The sequence below is a fragment of the Nipponia nippon genome, unplaced genomic scaffold, assembly GCF_047370975.1.
Source record: "Nipponia nippon isolate SJK-2023a ecotype South Korea unplaced genomic scaffold, ASM4737097v1 scaffold_6, whole genome shotgun sequence".
In the NCBI taxonomy this organism is placed as follows: Eukaryota; Metazoa; Chordata; class Aves; order Pelecaniformes; family Threskiornithidae; genus Nipponia; species Nipponia nippon.
Genome location: NW_028262380.1, coordinates 69,621,944 through 69,640,403, shown reverse-complemented (window position 1 = coordinate 69,640,403; position 18,460 = coordinate 69,621,944). Strand labels below are relative to the sequence as shown.

Below are 18,460 nucleotides of genomic sequence, written 5' to 3'. Positions count from 1 at the left end.
ACATACACTGGAATGTAACTGCTCTGTGATCCTTGCACTCATCTTCATTTAAGTATCTATACAATACATCATTAATGATTTTCACAAAGTGTTTTCTAGGCAATACGCACGAAAGCAATAAATATGCTTGTAAGAAGAACTTTTGACATTAAAATGACTCAAAGACATCCTTACGTTTCTACTTGTGTTATATGCCATTTATGAGGAGGAGTTAAGCAAGTGCTCATCCTACGTAAAAAGAAAAGGGAGCAGCAAGTCCATACAGCATCACCACATACTTCATACCCCTTCATACCTCATGCGGTATCTTTCATGTATGCCAACCAAACCAAGCTCCAGAGCTCACAGCTCTTGCAGAAGTCAAGCAAGCACCACTAGGTTACAGACCTCTAGATGGCCGAGTTGGGAAATGAGCAGAAATTGCTGAGAAACAGATTGAACTCTCCTTCTGAAAGGCAAGTCGATCTGTGACAAAGCATGACTTGCATAACCTCAGGCGAGACAGAGCTGTGTACAGGTTGTTTTTTTTATGGTATGGATATTATTTCCCTTTTAAATCTACATTATATTCCTACCATTAAGATTAAACAACACTTTATTCTGAGAACAGATGGAGCCACTGATGAAAGATTTCAGAGATAACTTTTCAGGTGCCAACCCTAATCAACTACAATCACAACATATTGTTGCAATTACTGTGCCCTACATTTGGTCTCTGTCAAGCGAAAGTTGTGGAACAATCCCTACGAAAGCAAACAAAAGTTGAGAATGGAACAAACACTGAACAATAACATCCATGTAAGCAGCTTATAAAAACTTCTTCAATGATTTCCCAACCACAGTGAAACCAACAGCATATTTTAAGTGAGGAGGAAGATTACATTAATTAGGACCCTCAAAATAACACCAAAAGACATTTTTTTCCTAATTTCTCTTCAGAACACAGACACTCATGTGGAGATAGCAGTTTGGCTTGGTTTTTTTTTGTCAAGAAGGTGTACGTGCATGCAAATCAGTTTGCGTTATAACACCAAGTGCTTACTAGTACAAAAGATGCAGGTGCTAACTACTCCTGCTTAAGAGTGCTGTCTTTGGTATCCATATATTTACCATTTTTTATGATGTCTCCTTCCAAAACTCTGGCAACACCTTTCTCTGCAGTGTGGAAATCGTGCCCTTTCTCGGTTCCCAACCATTCGATGTCCAACCCGCGGACACTGCAATTCTGTGAGGAGAAAGCGCAGACTTGCTATTTTGCCATTTCTTTCCCTCCCTAACTCCCGTCAGACAGAGCCTCAGGTCCTCCCAGTTCCCTGAGCCTCCATTTCTGCTTACTTTGCCCCTTCAGCCTCCCCGACCCAGCACGCCGAGCCGTGCCCCCCCCTCGCCCCGCGGCTGCCTGCCGCGGCCGTGACGAGAAAGGCGGGCGAGGGCGGCGGCCCGCCGGGGACGGGGGCCTGCCTGAGGGGGGCCGCCCTCGGAACCCTCCCGCCGCGCCGCGCGGGGCCGGCCGGGCAGCGCACCGCACCGCGCCGCTTCCGGCTTCCGCACGGCCGCTGGAGCCGGGCGGCCCGGGGCGCGCTGAGGGGGCGGCGGCGGTGGCGGTCCCGGTCCCGGTCCCCCGCGGCTTCCCCTTTTGAGCAAGCGAAGCGGTCGCTGGCTTCCCCAGAGATAAGTGCCGGGAAACACGGAGCACGGCGGTCCAGGTTGGAAACGCGTTGCGACGCGGGTTGGGAGCCTAGGTAAAAATACTAAAAAATAAGGTAAAAATACCGAAAGCTAAAATACTGCAGTGTGCGTGTGTTTTGCGAAAAGCTAGCCTGCTGCTGGCGTTTCACCTAACGGCCTTAAATCAGGTGGTGATGCCGCCTCGGCCTCACAGCGGGGCCAGCCGTTACCGGCGGGCAGGCGGCCGTTACCGGCGGGCGGGCGGCCGTTACCGGCGGGGCCGAGGTGCGTTTCCAGGGGAGGGCATCGGTGAGAGACGTGCCCGAGGAACGCTGTGCACAGCTGGGCCCTAGCCACCGCGTTACTAAAAGATGGAGGCAGGCACTGAAAGCACAGCACCTTGGAAATGATTTCGTTATTAGGAGGCGCCATGGACTGGAATGACATAAGTATGAAATACTGCTAATACATTTTTTTTTTTTTTTTTTTAGTACTGGGATCTTGCGTAATGCTTGCAAAGCGGTAAAACAGATTTTGTCAAATTCTGAATAGAATCAGATGTGACCCAGCAAATTTACCCTGATCCCTCTACGCATAAAGTAGAAGCTATTCAGTGGTGAAGTACAAGAAGTCTTGAATATGGAAAGCCTCTTTTGGCTGTTAGTATTTGCGTGGCGTGACAGGAGTAACCCGACAGTTCCCCTGCCCCCCAGATGAATACAGCTGTTCATTATATTTGTGACAGCAGGGTGGTAAGCGTATCACATAAGATAATACGACGCAAGGATATGTTGTCCTCAGCACAGAAGATCCAGAAATCTGCTGGTGCAATCTGCTTTCCTGTCTGCTGCAAACTTAGCGTGTGTCTTTGGGACCTCATCAAGGACAATCTTCAAGAGGGGGAAAAATGGCATAGGCGTGCTACGACCTCAACAGAATTTAGATGCTAGACATTGTTTATGTATTTTAGATAGCACAACCGTCAGGTAAAATGCACAAGCGGTCTTTGGAGCTGTGGTGGAAACTCTGCTGTCCTTGCCTGTGTTTACCTTAGCAAATAACGCAGCACCTGAGGAACAGGAGGTGAAACTTAGAGAACGAAATGCGCGGTACTGGGGACCCAGTATGCACGCAACACATTTTAGGCCTTTTCCTGCGAACTACTGCTCACCTCATACACAGCCTCCCGATATCTGAACTCTGTGCTTTCTGTGCCACAGCATCAGCCATTAAGTTGGAGAGTCACGCTCGCTCCTGCTGCTGCTCTGACCCAGTCACTCTAGCAGTTTGCTCCCGAGTAGAAAACTTCAAATGGAGAAAAACCACTCGTGCAGAACTGCTCCCCGTTCGGGAGCTCAGATGCTCTGTAGGGCAGCAGGATCATACCTTCTGGGGCTGAGGAGGGAACCAAGCACAGACCTAGTGCGTCCTGGGCAATTTCTCTAACAGCAGCGTCATAGATGAAAAGGAGGGTGCTAGCATGGCTGTAAGTCTCTGCCTTCAGCAAAAAGACTCTGTTTAAGCAAAAGGTTCACACAATCTTTCCAGCAGATCTTAAGTGAGTAGCTCACTGTAGACATTTCCTTGATGATTGGACCTGCTGTTTTAGGCCCCCCCCCGAGGCACTTTTCTCTCCCATGCACCCTGCGGGGGAGCTGGACTGCAGACAGGTTCCACTGGGTCTTTCCTGTCTGAGCATTCAGTAATGGTGGTGTGGTGCCTGAATACAGTTTTGGGTCATCCATCAGCCTCAGATTACAGAAGCATTGCGGAAAGTGGAGGTGGATCATGCTGCAGAGGCATTTTAAATACTGATTAGTGCTTTTAAAAGGTGCAATACCCTGATTTGAAAGGAATTGCAGGTAAACAGTTTCTACTATCAATTTCTGGCATCGTAACACTATTAAGCTCTAGTCAGAAAATTAAAAAATAGCTCTAGTCAGAAAATTAAAAGATGGTAAATCCCTAAAAGTTTAGAACTCAGGGCAAAGACAACAAACATCTTAAGTGGAAGCTCAGAGGGAAAAAGCAATAGAATATTGATCTATAGGATGTTGTTATTTATTGGGTGGTGTTTGAAAGCCCATATTGACTTGATAGCTTTGTTAAAAGGACCTGACATTGCAGTTTTATTTAGTTTAGTGCAACTTTGTAAAAACTACCATCTTAAAGATTTCTTATAATCTATGTCCTCTGTAATCATTGAGACAGTGTTTGTCATGAAAACAATTTGTCATTTTGGTGCTTTCGATTATGAGGTAACGTGAAGAAGTCAAGGTATAAATACTAACCATTAGATTCTGTTGTTAAATCAGCATTCGAGCAGTTTGAAAATTAGCGTACAACCTTGTCTTGGACTCCCAGTGTCAGAAATATCATGCTCTGGAATAATGACAGTTGCTAGCAGGCAGCTCAGCAACATGATTTTGACTACAAAATGTGACACTAATACAATTTAAACATGATACAGAATGCTACAGGGTGAGCAAACTGATTTATGTGCGCTATCAAAACCAAATTTTAATATTTGGTCAGGACAATATATTTCTTTGTTTGGGAAAGTTAGGATTGTTGGGTTTATTTTATAAGACCTTTTGAACAAAGATACTAATTTTCTTCCAAGTTTAAGCTGCCACAGTTCACTGCCTGTTGATGCTGCAGATCTCCTTTCAGATGCCAGCGTGTGTGTCTACGTGGAGTTAGGGATGAGGCTGGGGAGAGCAGGTACCTCCCATTTCCTCAGGCCAGTGGCCCCTGGTAGCCACCCAGAGACATATCAGCAGAACCTTTGCCTGCGCAGAGCTGTCCCATCACGTGGGCCCATTTCTGCCAAGCCCCAAGTCTACAGCGATTTTCTTCAAATTCCTTAAGCGGAGATTGAGATTTCAAGATGACTCTTGGGGCTCAGTTGTCAATTGTTTGAAAGTATATTTCTGCAGTTTGGGAAATCAGAGGCAGAGCACCATTAGGTGTACTTGTAGCTAAAAGAACTGTGGGTTAGTTGTACAGTGCATTATATGTTGGGGCAACTTGCTAGAGAGGCCAGGTTTTCAAAACAGAAGCACTGTAGTGAGGTACCAAAATAAGAGCTAAACCCTTCCAAACATTCAGCCATCTTGTCATCTGCAAGGAAGTATAGTTTGGTAGCTACAGCACAAAGAAGTGTGTCCACCTGGGCCATAGACTTGGGAGTGTTTTTTTAGAAATATGTTCAATAAGGCAATTTCTTGGTCAGTGGAGAGGTCCTCGCCCCTTCCTTAGCTGCTCTCTTATTCCCATGCTTGCTAAGCAACTACCACTGCTACCCCTTTCACTGTCTTCCCCCACCAGATTGTGCTAATCTGGGTCTTGGGGGTGCTTGTTGTTTGGGTTTTTTGTTTTTAACCTGTATCTAGTGTAGAATGTGACACTGACAGCAGTTTCACCAGCAGAAACGAGGGGGTGATAAAGATGGAGCATAAGGAAGGGTGTCTATCTTGAGTGCTTGTGTTGACGAGAGAAATTCTAACATCAGATCACAGCTTTAATCTCGCAGCTCTGCATTTCATGAAGTCAGGACAATACTTGCCTAATTTATTATAAACACACCGTAAACTAAGCATATGTGAGTACTGCGCAGTTTACTGTGGAGGTGACAAGACAGCAGTGCTCTGATTGCCTGGTGGTCTCACCACTGTATTGGATTGGTTCCCTCCTAGAATGTTAAAATAAGACACACATGTTGAACCAGATGGAATTAGATTAGCGTAGGCCCTTCTTGGGAAACAGTGGCATCTTCAAAGCAATGCATGCTCATCTATTCGTTATTGCTAATGTGGTGGAATGATAAATAAGCAGTACATCCCTTTGTCACAGCTTTTAAATCTATATAGCGATGTTTTGTTTTCTAAGCCTTCAAGAAGTGTGAAATTTGCATTTTTGCAGTACACCATGATTTGCTTACCTGAAGAATGCTTTTTAACTGATTGAAGTGGTTAGTGAGCATGAGAAGAGACAGAAATGAAAGAGAAAATGAGCTGAATATTGTCCTTATTAAATAGACAAGGCAAACCAAAACCAGAGACCCATCACAAACAACCCTACAAAACATAGGTTTGTTGTTTTTTTTTTTTAAGGCAAAACACTTCAAAGATAGTTAAGTACAAAGTTTAAGACAGCCAAGTCCTTTCCAGATCACAAGATTCTTCATGGTTCATCACATGACTCTTCCTAAGGGACCAGCCCCTTATTCTACGTTTGAAAAATAAACTTTCAGAAAAGGAAACCAATGGAGATGAAACAGAGTTAACATGGGAACTCCACAATGCAATTTTAGTGCTGGATGTGTCATGTGTATCTATGTATTTACATACATAGGTTTGTGCGCATTCATTACATGCCTATTTTTCCCCCCACCCACAGATAGTGAAAAATGCCTAAAAAGAAGACTGGTGCTCGTAAGAAAGCTGAGAACCGTCGTGAACGTGAAAAGCAGATAAGGGCTTCAAGAGGCAACATAGATTTAGCCAAACATCCTTGTAATGCTTCAATGGTAAAATAACCTAAAGTATTTTTATATTACAATACTTGATTTTAAATTATCTAAAACCAGTGATTATTACATTGACTATTTAATGCCACTAGAGTGCCATTCTTCCTGCCATCCTTCCTTTATATTTAAGGTTACATTTGTATCAGAGGTATAATACTCGAATAAAAAGTTTGGTTCCTAATGAGAACCTAATTCAGAGTCCCTGTGGGGTCTGTACATTTTGTATATTTTACCCAGAATAAAAATAATGACCAGTATTTTATTTATTTTCTTTAGGAATGTGATAAGTGCCAAAGGTAAGTATTTTTCCCCTTCTAAAACCAGTAGCTTAATATTAATTGGTTTCAAACATTTTACAGGTCTTTTTTTAACGGTTGATTTCTTTTTTTTTTCCCCTCCATGTGCCTAGACGACAGAAGAATAGAGCTTTTTGCTACTTCTGTAACTCTGTTCAAAAATTACCCATTTGTGCACAATGTGGTAAGTAGAAATAATGAAGGAAAACATACTATCCTCAGTCCCGTTTGTGGTGTTAAACTCTCAGCAGTTAGATTACCTTTGTTTTAAAGTGCCTTTGTGATATTTGGAGCAGATTCTTTTAAATCTGCTGTGAATATCCTCCTTGAGAAGAGATCTTGCTTGATCGTGCATTAATGCGTGTGCCTGTTAACCCCAGAGGTTTGCAAGTCTGGGTGACGGGCTTGTCTTCAGTATTTGATGTTCAGAAGAATTTATCTCAGAATTTATAGAATAGAATTCTATAGAATTCATAGAATTTATCTATGCCTTTTAGGATTGAGAACATCCGACTGACCCTTTCCCTAGATTGACTGTGTCAGATATTGTTTCATGACAACAGCAAAGTTAAAAATGCTCTGACTGCCAGCAAGGTGCCTAGAAATACTGCTGTTTGGGGTTGATATAATTTTTGATCAGTTTAATATCAATTAAAGCAACAGTACATTATTCACCTTGCATGGTTTTGTAATGTAATATGCTGCTCATGTTATTTATATGTGCTAAAGGGCCGATGCTTTGAAATAACAAGAGAATGACTCCTAGTGACAGAACTTGGCTCTGAATCAGGCTAAAATGCCCTTGTTTCTTTTAAACAGCTGGTTGCTTGCAGGGAACGTTGATAATCATTTCATACTTTGAGGTGAATTTTGTTGTTTTACTGTTTCGACACATCCTTGCAGATTTTCAATTTGTCATTAAGCAATTTGGCTGTTTTGTAGCTTGACTCTCAGAGCTGCTGACCTCTGCAGCTTCCAGTGCCTTTGCTGGGACCTGCAGATACTGAGCATTTCTGGAAGCCAGGCTGTTAGTGTGCAGTGGCAGCATGTCATCCTTCATAAGTCTTCCTTCTGTCATCATGCAGTGAAGTACAAAAATGTGCTGTCTATCTAACACTATATTATACATCTGCAGTTGACTCCCGTGCGTTGAATTTATCTTAATCTACAGTATGTTTCTGGAGGAAAAGTGTTCCTAGTAGCAACCACAAAAATCACATTGAGTCCCAGGGTTTTCCAAGACAAAGACCATTAGAGCTGTTTGGTGCTTAATCAAGCATTGGGTACAGCCCCTACAAACCAACAGCATCTTTCTTGCAGAAGTCCCTGAGGGATGGGAGCAGGGTAGCTGTATTGCAGTGCTCCAGACCCGGTAATACCCCACCACCTCACACTGCCCAGCTCAGCCCACCACTGGTCCTTCCTCACCCTCCAAGTGCCATTTGGTACCTCTGCTGATGCTGCATACTGGGATTTAATTACATTTTCAGAGTAGAATTTGATTTTGTCAGCTCGTGACTGGGTTTGCAGGGAGCACCCTTTTCTTGGTTTCTCTAAGCAGGCAATAACAGAGACACCAAAGGGGTCTGTGGCAGGGCAGTTAAATCAGTGATAAAACTCCACTGCAGTAGCCAGGGCTAGCTACAAGATTTTTTTGCTTGTAGAACTGCATACAGAGCGTGGATCGTTCTGGCAGAGCTATTTATGTCAGAGGCAAGGAGTAGGGGAAGGCTGTCGCCCTAACTGCTTGCTTGTGTCAGAGTGACTTGAGTGCAGACTGTGGCTTTTTCTCCCACCCATCCCCAGCATTTAAAGGGAATTATTTTGTCTAGGAAGTAATCTCTTAGGTGGTTTTAAAAAAAAAAAAAGAAAAAACCCAACAACAACCACCAAAAACCCAAGTATCCAAGTACCTGTAAGTAATGAAATCATCAGGTGCACATGTTTTTTCAGAGGACCTCAGCTTTTCACACAGCACATGCTGCTTTTATGGTGGGAGAGAACTAGCAGCAGTTTTAAATGCAACTTCTTAAGATGTCATTGCTTCACTTTCACCTTAATTTTGTTCTTTGGTTTGTTTTGACATTTGAAATTCTTGCCAATGCCTCAAAACATAGACCAAGACAACACGTTGCCTTATATCTCTCAGTACTGGGGCAAGAGGTTTTGGCTGAAAACAGACAATAATTAATTTGATCTAAGGGAGATGTAAGGGTGGGTTGCAGACACGTTTGTGTTATTTTTACCTAGATTTACATTTAAGCACAGGCATTTAGTCAAAGTACTGCTCTTATATGAACATACATTCTAATTTTTTTTTATTTTTATATCCTTTTCTTCTGGTTGCTTGCCTTTTTTTTCAAACAGGAAAAACCAAATGCATGATGAAGTCTTCAGACTGTGTTATAAAACATGCTGGTGTATACAGTACTGGACTAGCAATGGTGGTATGTATACAAAATTACACCCTTTTTTGCACTATGAGGTTATTCTATGCAAATCTTTCTGAAAAAGATAAAACAGACTTATGGAATGACAGCATGTACCATACCAAGTTTGGGGTTTTTGGTTTTGTTTTGGTGGGTTTTTTTTTTTTTTCCATCATTTTACCATCACAAACTGATTTTTCCCTTATACTAGAAACCCAAATTCTGCATTTATAGATTCAGCTCCTGCAAACTCTGCCACATGTCCTGGATGCTAACAGATCTGTATTGGTGGCAGGCCCTAAGCACATGCATTAACAGCACTGCAGCTTACACGGCCTGTAGCCAATTCCCAGTCTCCACTAAGATCTAGGATCATTCTGTAGAAACCAGTGGACTTTTGTCACTGTCCTCTCACTATTGCAGAAACCATCAGTAGTATCAGAGAGGAATCTGTTCCATGGCACCAGGGGGCAATTTTATTTAAAAAAAATAATAATAATTTGGGCTCTTAACAGAGATGATCATAGCTTCTGGCCTTTGAATTTTTGTTTAGAAGGACGAGTTAGTTACTCCATTCTGGAAAGCAAGGTATGACATGTCATAGCCTCTGGATTAAATACTGTATGGACTAAACCTCTGTCCTGTTTCTGCCTCCAGTCAGCAGTCAGCTTTTCTCAGTAGCACAGCCGGCCTTTCCAGTCTGAAGTTCCTAAACACATTCCATGCTTTCACTGATGCAATTATTTTCATCAACAATTAATTTGGATTCACCATTGTTTTCTTTAGTTTTGTGTGCATGTAAGGCACACGGTAGTTTGTTACATATGGGCTGAGAAGGCTTCTTAAATGCTACAATTAAGGGATAGTTGATGTGTAGATCTTGTAGTTTAATCAAAATGAAAGTTAGAGTCTAACTGTTTCTAATGAGTTATTTGATCTTTGCTTTCTCTGGAGCTTGTGTTCTAATTAGCATGGTTTAAAATCTGAATGAGTGATTTCAGCTGTAAGAATCTAGTGGCATTTTTCAGGTCTTTGAAATTGCATTTTTGCCAGAACATTGTTATCATTTATGGATCTCAGGTTTCAGCTGGAGGACACAGTTTTCATGCATAAGATTTAAGACAGGAAATGTAAAAAAACAGAAAAGGAGAAAACCAAGTTATTCTGTGTTATATTTAATGCTGCAGAAATGAATATCAAACAAACAAGATGAACTGTGGAGCAGCTTGATAGGAATATAGATGCAGTTCATATTCTCTCGCTCAACTGGAATGAACCCACTGAATGGATACTTGGATACATTCAGGGTTATGGAATAAGAGTCTCTCCTTAGGTATTGCACAAGTCCCAGGATGATCTCTTTCTGTAATTACAGGGTGCAATTTGCGATTTCTGTGAAGCTTGGGTGTGTCACGGGAGGAAGTGTCTCAGCACACATGCGTGTATCTGCCCTCTCGCAGATGCAGAATGTATTGAGTGCGAAAGAAGTGTCTGGGACCACGGTAGGTTGCTCACACTTAAAAGTAAGCAAACCTAAACTATACTTTTCTCCTCAAATTGCTTAAGTTGTTGTACCTATATTCTTAACATGGCATTTTTAATCTTCACTGATTAGTCCTTGCAGTATGTTTGTTCAAAGCAAGGCATTCTCCCCATTTTAAAAACAGGCCTTATGCAGTGGGGAACGTAAACGACCTGCTCAAGAACATACAGTGCTCAACTCGGGGATGGCTATGTCATCTAAAGTATTAACTGTCCTATCAGCTGAGTGCTTCACATAATTAAGCACTGCATCAGATTGTCAACACACGATTTTCTGCCAATCCCACTCCATGCATCTGCGCTAGTACAGGTATTTGGATTCCCAATTGCTTAGCAAACCATACTGATCTCCGTTTGTGGAATCCTTTAAAGTGTCTATTGCAGGTATGCATCAGAGGTGAGGGGGTGGGAGGGAAGGAGGCTGGATGAGAGAGAATGTGATCCAATTTAAGAAAAAATACGTAATGCCACAGTCAAATTAATATGAAGAAAAGGACTAGAACTAATACTTGCTTAATATTTATGTTGTCTTGTATTATAGGATACATGTATTTTTCAGTGTAATAATGGATGGCAGTGTCTAATTTAGGACTTTGTCGAAGTATTTGTGACAGAAGGAAGAACTGGTCTTCAGTCAAAGTTACTGCCTAAATTGTTTGCAGAGCAGAACTTGATGCCTGTGCCCATTGCTGATTGTTTTGCCTTGATAAATCTTTTAGGAGGCAGAATATTCGCCTGCTCTTTTTGCCACAATTTCCTCTGTGAAGATGATCAGTTTGAACATCAAGCCAGCTGCCAAGTTCTGGAAGCAGAGACATTTAAATGTAAGTTAGTTATAATCCCTTTCACAACAGCTAAGCAGACTCTCCAGGTGCTTCCTCTGTGCTCCAGAATACTCTCCCTCGCCTTTTTCAAATAGCTTTTACCACCACTGGAGGAAAGGGCCTCTTTCCTATGTGCTTGGTCTGGATGTCCACTTACCTAGACTAGAGCTTTTGTCTCTGACCTTCCTCTATGCCAGATTGTACATGGCAGTTGTTTCCCTGCCTGGTGCTTACAGGCCTCCCGTGGGAAGTTGCCTTTCCAGGAGCCAGCAGTCTCTAAAGTTGCAGTGTTGGCAGTAGCCAGGACTGCAGCAAAACTGCTAGAACTGCTGATGCTGCTTTTTTACTCTACAAAGCTCTGCAGGCAAGAAGGAGCTCTCTTCCAGTCTTCTGACCATATGATGAGCTATTTCTAGATACCTATTCCTCATGGAAAACAGCTGCCCTAAATAATACCACCTGTTAGCCTGGCTGAACTTTCCCAGATTGCTGTCAGTGGCCTGTATGTTGGTGGAGGGTTTGCATCTGCTGATTTTGCAAAAGCAGCAAGTCCTGAGGAAGGCCATGGCTCAGGAAGCAGTCATTGTCTGATTCAGAGAGACAGCGTGAGCATGGAAGGAAGTAACAAAAATAGTGTTCATCCAGAGCATGAACTCAGTGTTAGTTTCTTCACTGACCAGTGGACATGTGTGTCAGTCATGTATCGACTGTCGATACGTGTCCACTTTTACTGAGTAAAGAACAGGTAGCCGAAGACTTTATGTCCTTTTGGACTTTGATTGTGTGGACAAAACTGAAACTGGTATTTGTAAGAGCACATGATGGCCATGCCTGACTTTGCTCATGCACTACTCATCTGTGGCTGAAGCAGGGAAACTTCAAGGGAAGTAAAACCAAACCAAACCCCAAACCAAACCAAGACTATGCATGTTTGAAATAACTCATCTTTTGTAGAAGTACTTCTTTTCTACCCACCATTAACTACTATTTGGTTTACCCCATGAGACAAGCATTTGTCCTTTCCAAAACTTGTATGTGTGTATTTTGAGCATTATAACATTTTCAAGTCTTATTATAGAAATTCAAGGTGCTCTTTATCACGACTGGTTTCTTCAGAACTGACTGATCTCTTGTCCTAATTGATTTCTCCCAATTCAGAATGGTTGTTGATTTCAGTGTTAGAGTCTGTGTCTTTAGAAATCTCTTATCTCCTTTTCATCTCCCATCCTTTTTTTCCCAGCCAGCTATTTTCTAAGCCTTGATTAGCTTCCCTTGATGTGTTCTGCCAGAACATCTTCCTGCATAGCAATACTGAAGCAGCAACAGCTGTTCCACAAGAATGTTTTTTCAGTGATTGTTGGAAGCTTTTAATTCACAGATGTGATGTCATACCCTGAATAGAGAACTTGCTTTTTTGAGGGTTTTCATTGTGTTCAACGTTTCGTGGCACAGTGCAGTCTTGGTAGAGAGGCAGGATTTTTGTCAGTGTGCAGTAACAAGATTATAAAACCTGAACTTTTGCAGAATATGTAAACTTTAAATGCAGTCATGCAATTGTAGTCTAAATCCCAGTCTAGCTGTGAAAAAGGTGCCATTACTTTCCATCGCTATCTGAGAGAAGTTTTTTGAAGTGCAGATACTCCAGAAATGTTTGAATATACACGCATTAGCATTTCCAATTCCATCTTTAAACACCTGACAGAGCACTAAATCCCGTAGCTGTCCTGCTCATGTGGAGAACTCGTGATATTTATTACTTCAGATTCAAAAAACTTAGTTGTCACAGGGGTAAGGCAAGGTGGAAGGGAATGAGTACTTGCAGAGACTGATAAAATACGTATTACTACTTCTTGAGGAGTAACTATTCGCCCAGCTTCGTGTTGCTGGCTATTCCTGTGTGGTTGCTTTTACTATAGTCCCTCTAAGTGGAGTAAAGAAACCAGTCCGAAGCTTCAAGACAAGTTGGATTTTGAGCACCGATTCTGCTCTTTACAGCTCATGTGCCAACTACAATTCTTTAACATAGATTTTGTATGAAGTTGTATGCAATAAAGTGTGTTTCCGGAGGACACGACAGAAAATACAGAGCAAAAGAACTGTTCTAGGTTTGGAAGTTTGCAAGCTTTAAGTGTTCTCACATCCCATTTAAGTGAGATAAAGGTAATAACAGCTGCCATGGCATTGTTAGAAGTGACTGTAAAATGCTAGCGCTCCTTCTTTTGACATTGTGAGAAAAGGAAAAGCAAGATGATCACTTAATACCAAATTGGTTCTGAAGCTTCTGTTTTTAAAAGTTTAGAAACTCAAGAAATAGTTAAACTTTTTCCCCTCTTCAACTTGTACTTTTTGTGTCAAATTACATTATTGCAATGAGGCTTAGACTTGGAAAAAAAAAATCTAGTAAAATGGTACTGTATGGTAAAGCGACTGATTCGTGTTGCCAAAGTGCAGTTGTGTCAGGGAATTCAAAATAAATGTCTCGATTAAGTTTATGACATGCTTTTACGAGGTTTTAAAAACACCGCAGATAGGCAGTTTCCAAGCACTGAATTTTACATATTGATTTTCTCCAACAGGTGTTTCCTGTAACAGGCTGGGGCAGCATTCATGCCTGCGCTGCAAGGTAAAGAGCAAAGGCCATTGCAAGTAGCCATGATTTTAGACTTGTTCTCTGTAGCCTCCAAGGCTGGCATCAAGCCTTCCTCTACGTTATTAAAAAATATTCATACTTTTGTATTAGTTTCTGAAACCTGGGGGCAGACTTACGGGGACAAAAGGGCTTTTAACTGTGCTTGCCTGTTAACCGCAAACCAGTGTTGTGCATCCTTACGTCAGATGAGGTGATTTTCACTTTGTCCAGCCCTCTGTGTTTAAATTGGAGCTGCACCATGTTTGGGCCTTTTAAAAAAGAAAAGGCAAAAGTGATGATCTGACCAGAAAACACTGCAGCTTGGATCCAACAGAAGTAATCACCACAGCTAATCCAGTTTTACACACACATAGGCTAATTTGTTGACGTCAGGCTTTTGATTTTACACACTCAGAAGTAATTTTGTGTAAAAAGTTCCACCTGCTTCATCATCAGCATTGCCCAGATTTCTCCAGGTTCTGGTTCATTGCCTGCTCTTAGCCTTCTTACCCTCCATATGTTTCCCTGCAGTCTCCCATGGCATCGTTTTCATATTCCAAATTGTTCCCATCTCCAGATAACTTCACTGGCACCCTGGTGCTCGACATGTGAAATTTCAATCTCTAATTCTTGCCTTCAGGTCACTGCATAGTTATGTTCTGGCATACGTCTCTGATTGTATTTTATTTAAGCTTGCCAACATAAACCAAAGTTTGCCAGGCTCCTTGGGGGCAAGCACTATAATCCAGTCCTTCAGTATGTTACTTTCTCCACTCGTTTATTAGCACTTTCATCCAGCCTCTTCCCCAGGAAGCCATGAAACTACGTTCAACACAGAAGTGGTTGCTCTGTGCACAGACTCCAGTTCCACCACAGACAGAGTTCATTAAATTTTAATCCCAACCAGAAAATCCTGCTGCTGTTAGACCGTTGTTTTGCTTGCTTCGTGCTGAAGAGTATGCTTCTATGATTAAAACATTTAGCCTTTTTATTCTCCTTTCACCCCACAGGCTTGTTTTTGTGATGATCATGTGCGAAGTAAGGTTTTCAAGCAGGAAAAAGGAAAAGAGCCTCCCTGCCCTAAATGTGGCCATGAAACTCAGCAGACAAAGGATCTGAGCATGTCAAGTAAGCCCGCTTCTCTAGCTAACACACCATACAAGTACCACATTGTGACTGCTTTTCTGCATAGGAGCACTGAGTACAGTCTGATTACTTTCAATTGTTTTGCAAAGCTTTGCTGCATTTGTTTTGGGAAGAACTTGGTGTTTCTTAGTTCTAGAATTGAGCAGTCTCATTCTTAATCATCAATTGATTCCAATACAGGGAATGCTTTTTAGTTTGAGATTTTAGTTATGAAAAATTGCAAAAAAAATAATCACTGTTTAAGCCTTTGTCACCTACAAGAAGCTGGCTAATGAATTTCAAAGTGTGATTTGATGACATGCATACAATCTACCTCAACCGCTCTTGAATAAATCACAATACGTATTGTGTTCGTGAAGCACATCCCATTACAGGTTTTCTTGGCTAGAGTACCAAAGGTTTATCCTAAAACTTAAGTCATACTCCAGGGGCAGTTATTGTTTATACAGACTTGGCTGCAGGGGGACAGACTGTGTAGCAGAAAGGTTCTGTCAGAGTAAGGATTAAATCTGAAAATGTCAGACTTACTTAGAAAAAGGCTGTCTAACATTGTATGCTCTTTGCTCAGTAGTGAAAATGGACAGAAATGTCAGATGCTCAGCTCAAATTGCTGTTGAGGGGTGGGAACATGATGATTTTTCTCTGCCTGCAGCGCGCTCTTTGAAGTTTGGCCGACAGACTGGAGGTGAAGATGCAGATGGAGCTTCTGGTTATGACGCCTACTGGAAGAGCCTCTCCTCCAGCAAGGCTGGAGATGCAGGTGACCGTGAGGATGAATATGATGAATATGAAGCAGAAGATGATGATGAAGATGACAATGATGAGGGAGGGAAGGATTCCGATACTGAGACCACAGATGTATTCAGCAATTTGAATTTAGGAAGGACCTATGCTAGTGGGTATGCACATTATGAGGAACCAGAAGATTAAGCTTAGAATACTGGCAAGCTAAAAACACTTGGAAGGAGCCAAGCAGCGCTTCACTTGAATCGCGTACACGCCAGTAGGGTAGCTCTATCAGGTACTTACATATCAAAGTTAGAGAGCAAGGAGTGTGGGACTTCTGCAGTAACTCCAAGTGAGATTATTTTTTTTTTTTTTAGTAAACCAATATTGAGTTTGGGACTGGGGGAGAAAACAGGAATATTTTTATTCCCCTAAACAACGGAAGTGGTTTTGTCATTGAGTTACTGATTATAACTGTTCAATGCCATTTTCTCCTATCAATACAGAAACATGGGAGAGCTGTACAACTTGTTTCCATTTGCTCATCAGAAATTAAGTTATTTTTTACAATAATTTTGTTAACTGATTTCATAAAATTAATGTAGTGGTGGGTTGGTGACTACATATTTTTTTTTTGGTCTGCACAATAAAAGTCAACTGCATTCTCTAATGAATTGTCATAAATATTGATCTCCCTTGAACAGTTGGAAAGCAGGTTGTGTACAAAGTGCAAATTGACACTAAAATAACTTCCTTGTTTATGTAGGTAAGGCAGATCAACGTAGTTATCTGTGTACTTGAACATTACCTTTCCAGCATTTTTAGATGTTAATCAGTGAGGCTATATGCAGTCATTACAAGTGCACCCCAGAAAAAATTTTATTGCAATAAAAATATCGGTGTATCCTCTCTGCCGCCAAAATGGAGAAGACCATTTCTCATTAGATCAAAAAGACTGGTTTCTTCTGTACCTAGCCTTCAACTCTTTTCCTTGCATGTGATACAAAAAAATAAAAAACTTGCTAGGAAACAACCCCTGTGTATGAATTGATAAGGTGAGAAAACACAGGGGTGTTCAAAACACTGGGTTCAAATACCGTTCTGTGCAAATGTGCTGGTACAAGGCAAGCGACCAGCATGCCTGAGCTGAGGAGGTGACCCTTGCAGAAGCGTTTGCAGTGATTCTGATTTGAAAGTCAACATGTTAATTACCAAGCTACACATCTAAGCAATAGTATTTAGTTTCCTCCTGTGGGGGAATGTTGAGAGGATAGCAACTTTAACAGCAGACAGATCAAGATACAAGGGCAGCCGCCTGAAGTCTTACTCCAGCTTTCTAAATGCCATGCTTAAATGCAAGAGAGCTATTTCTTGTTATCTGACAAATATCTGAACTGATTATAGAATTACCTACTTTTGTGGTGCTTTCTCTACTGTTTCTTAACAGCTAAAGGTCATATGTTGGTAGAGCATACCCTATTGAGAATAATTTTTAATGATGTTAGGATTGCCAAATGAGCATTTCTTAACAAAACAGGATTGAGGAACCTGGCCTTAATACTCCCCTCCTAAACGCCTCTCAAATGCATAAAAGACATGAGCTGGAATGCATCCAAGACAAAAACAAACTGACAAAGAGCACAACTTGGTTATGGCAGCTAAGGGAAGAAACTGTACTGGAGAGAGAGACATGACCTGATCAGTGCATGGCAAGTGCTTGCCTTCAGAACTGGAGAGGGAATGCAGTGTCCCAAAGCCAAATCCCCTTCAAAAACTGAAACTCTAGGGCCATCCAGTTACAGGTGCTAGCAAAGACCTACCCATCTTAAATTATGTACCTGATAGATGTCTTGATTAGTCTTTTGCATAACCAAACTCAAAGTGAGGGAAGTGGGATGCCTGCCAGTTCAACAGGGATTACTTATTTGGGAAACTGGCACCCGTGACAGAATTTCTGCTCAACTTCATGTGGTCCAAAAACTTCCACAGCTGAGTCCATCTGTGGCTGGTCAGTTCCAGCGACAAGGCCGGTTTTTTTATCTTGGCTGATGTTTCAAATGCAAAACAATTATACATCAGTACAAAGTCTTATATAGGATTGACGAAAGTACGTGCATTTCTGCACATACGTAAGTTATAGCTGCTTGTGTGTCATTTATTAATATTACTACTTAACCACACAAAATTCCCCTTTAAGGTTCTTGGCTCTTGAATCAGGTTTTTCCCATATGAAATCTGCTGCTGTCACTGGCTGTGCCAAAGGCTGCTGACGTAACAGAATTAATCATCATAATCAGAGTAAAGAATTATTCATTTTCTCATTGAAATGTCCTTGCACTGATCCTTGCAAGATCAATCCTCCAGAGCTAACACGTGTTCCTATGACACTGCCGTAAGAGAAGGCCACAGCACTGCCTACAACAGATGCCCAGGATACCTGCTGTAATTTAGCAAGGTCACCACTCAACAGACAGAGGCATTTATTTGCTTTTTCTTTGTACTGCCGGTCATACCCCTGAAAACGCCTGTGCCAGCAGCCTGGCTGGAAACAGGGCCCAGGTATTAGACCTGCGTTGGCTGGCCTCCGAGGGATCAAAACAAGCAAGTTTAAGCTGCTTTAAAGTAATCCGGTGGGTTCAAGCTAGAGTAGACAAACATGACCCTGTTTT

General features: G+C 41.8%; 2 protein-coding genes across 12 annotated transcripts in view; one reads left to right on the top strand and one right to left on the bottom strand.

Annotated features, from left to right (window-relative positions):
- The window catches only part of RNF150 (ring finger protein 150), a 155,241-nt gene extending 153,883 nt beyond the window's left edge, over positions 1 to 1,358 (bottom strand). Inside the window, exons 1-2 of one of the 2 annotated variants that reach the window (XM_087736612.1) lie at positions 1,336 to 1,358; positions 1,111 to 1,225 (exon numbers count right to left, since the gene is read on the bottom strand). Coding sequence is in view for 1 of the 2 variants with exons in the window: in XM_087736613.1 (XP_087592739.1) it covers positions 1,111 to 1,113 (3 nt within the window). In the remaining variant the exon portion in view is untranslated. Of the gene's footprint in view, positions 1 to 1,110; positions 1,226 to 1,335 lie in introns of those variants that run through there. The other variant, XM_087736613.1, reaches the window with a different exon arrangement.
- A 171-nt stretch (positions 1,359 to 1,529) lies between these two features.
- Positions 1,530 to 16,286, top strand: NOAZFP (nucleolar atypical zinc finger). 10 transcript variants are annotated; one of them, XM_087736619.1, is made up of 11 exons: positions 1,530 to 1,706; positions 2,160 to 2,327; positions 6,070 to 6,199; positions 6,476 to 6,495; positions 6,609 to 6,679; positions 8,863 to 8,942; positions 10,300 to 10,426; positions 11,186 to 11,290; positions 13,867 to 13,913; positions 14,930 to 15,047; positions 15,718 to 16,286. In XM_087736619.1, exons 3-11 carry the CDS (start codon positions 6,080 to 6,082, stop codon positions 15,993 to 15,995), a joined length of 966 nt encoding a protein of 321 aa, XP_087592745.1. In that variant the 5' UTR covers positions 1,530 to 1,706; positions 2,160 to 2,327; positions 6,070 to 6,079; the 3' UTR covers positions 15,996 to 16,286. The 10 variants fall into 10 exon arrangements, with proteins under 10 accessions (XP_087592745.1, XP_087592744.1, XP_087592743.1 ...); XM_087736618.1 differs by having other exon boundaries at positions 1,530 to 1,742; positions 2,160 to 2,190; XM_087736617.1 differs by having other exon boundaries at positions 1,530 to 1,742.
- The last annotated feature ends 2,174 nt before the right edge of the window (positions 16,287 to 18,460 follow it).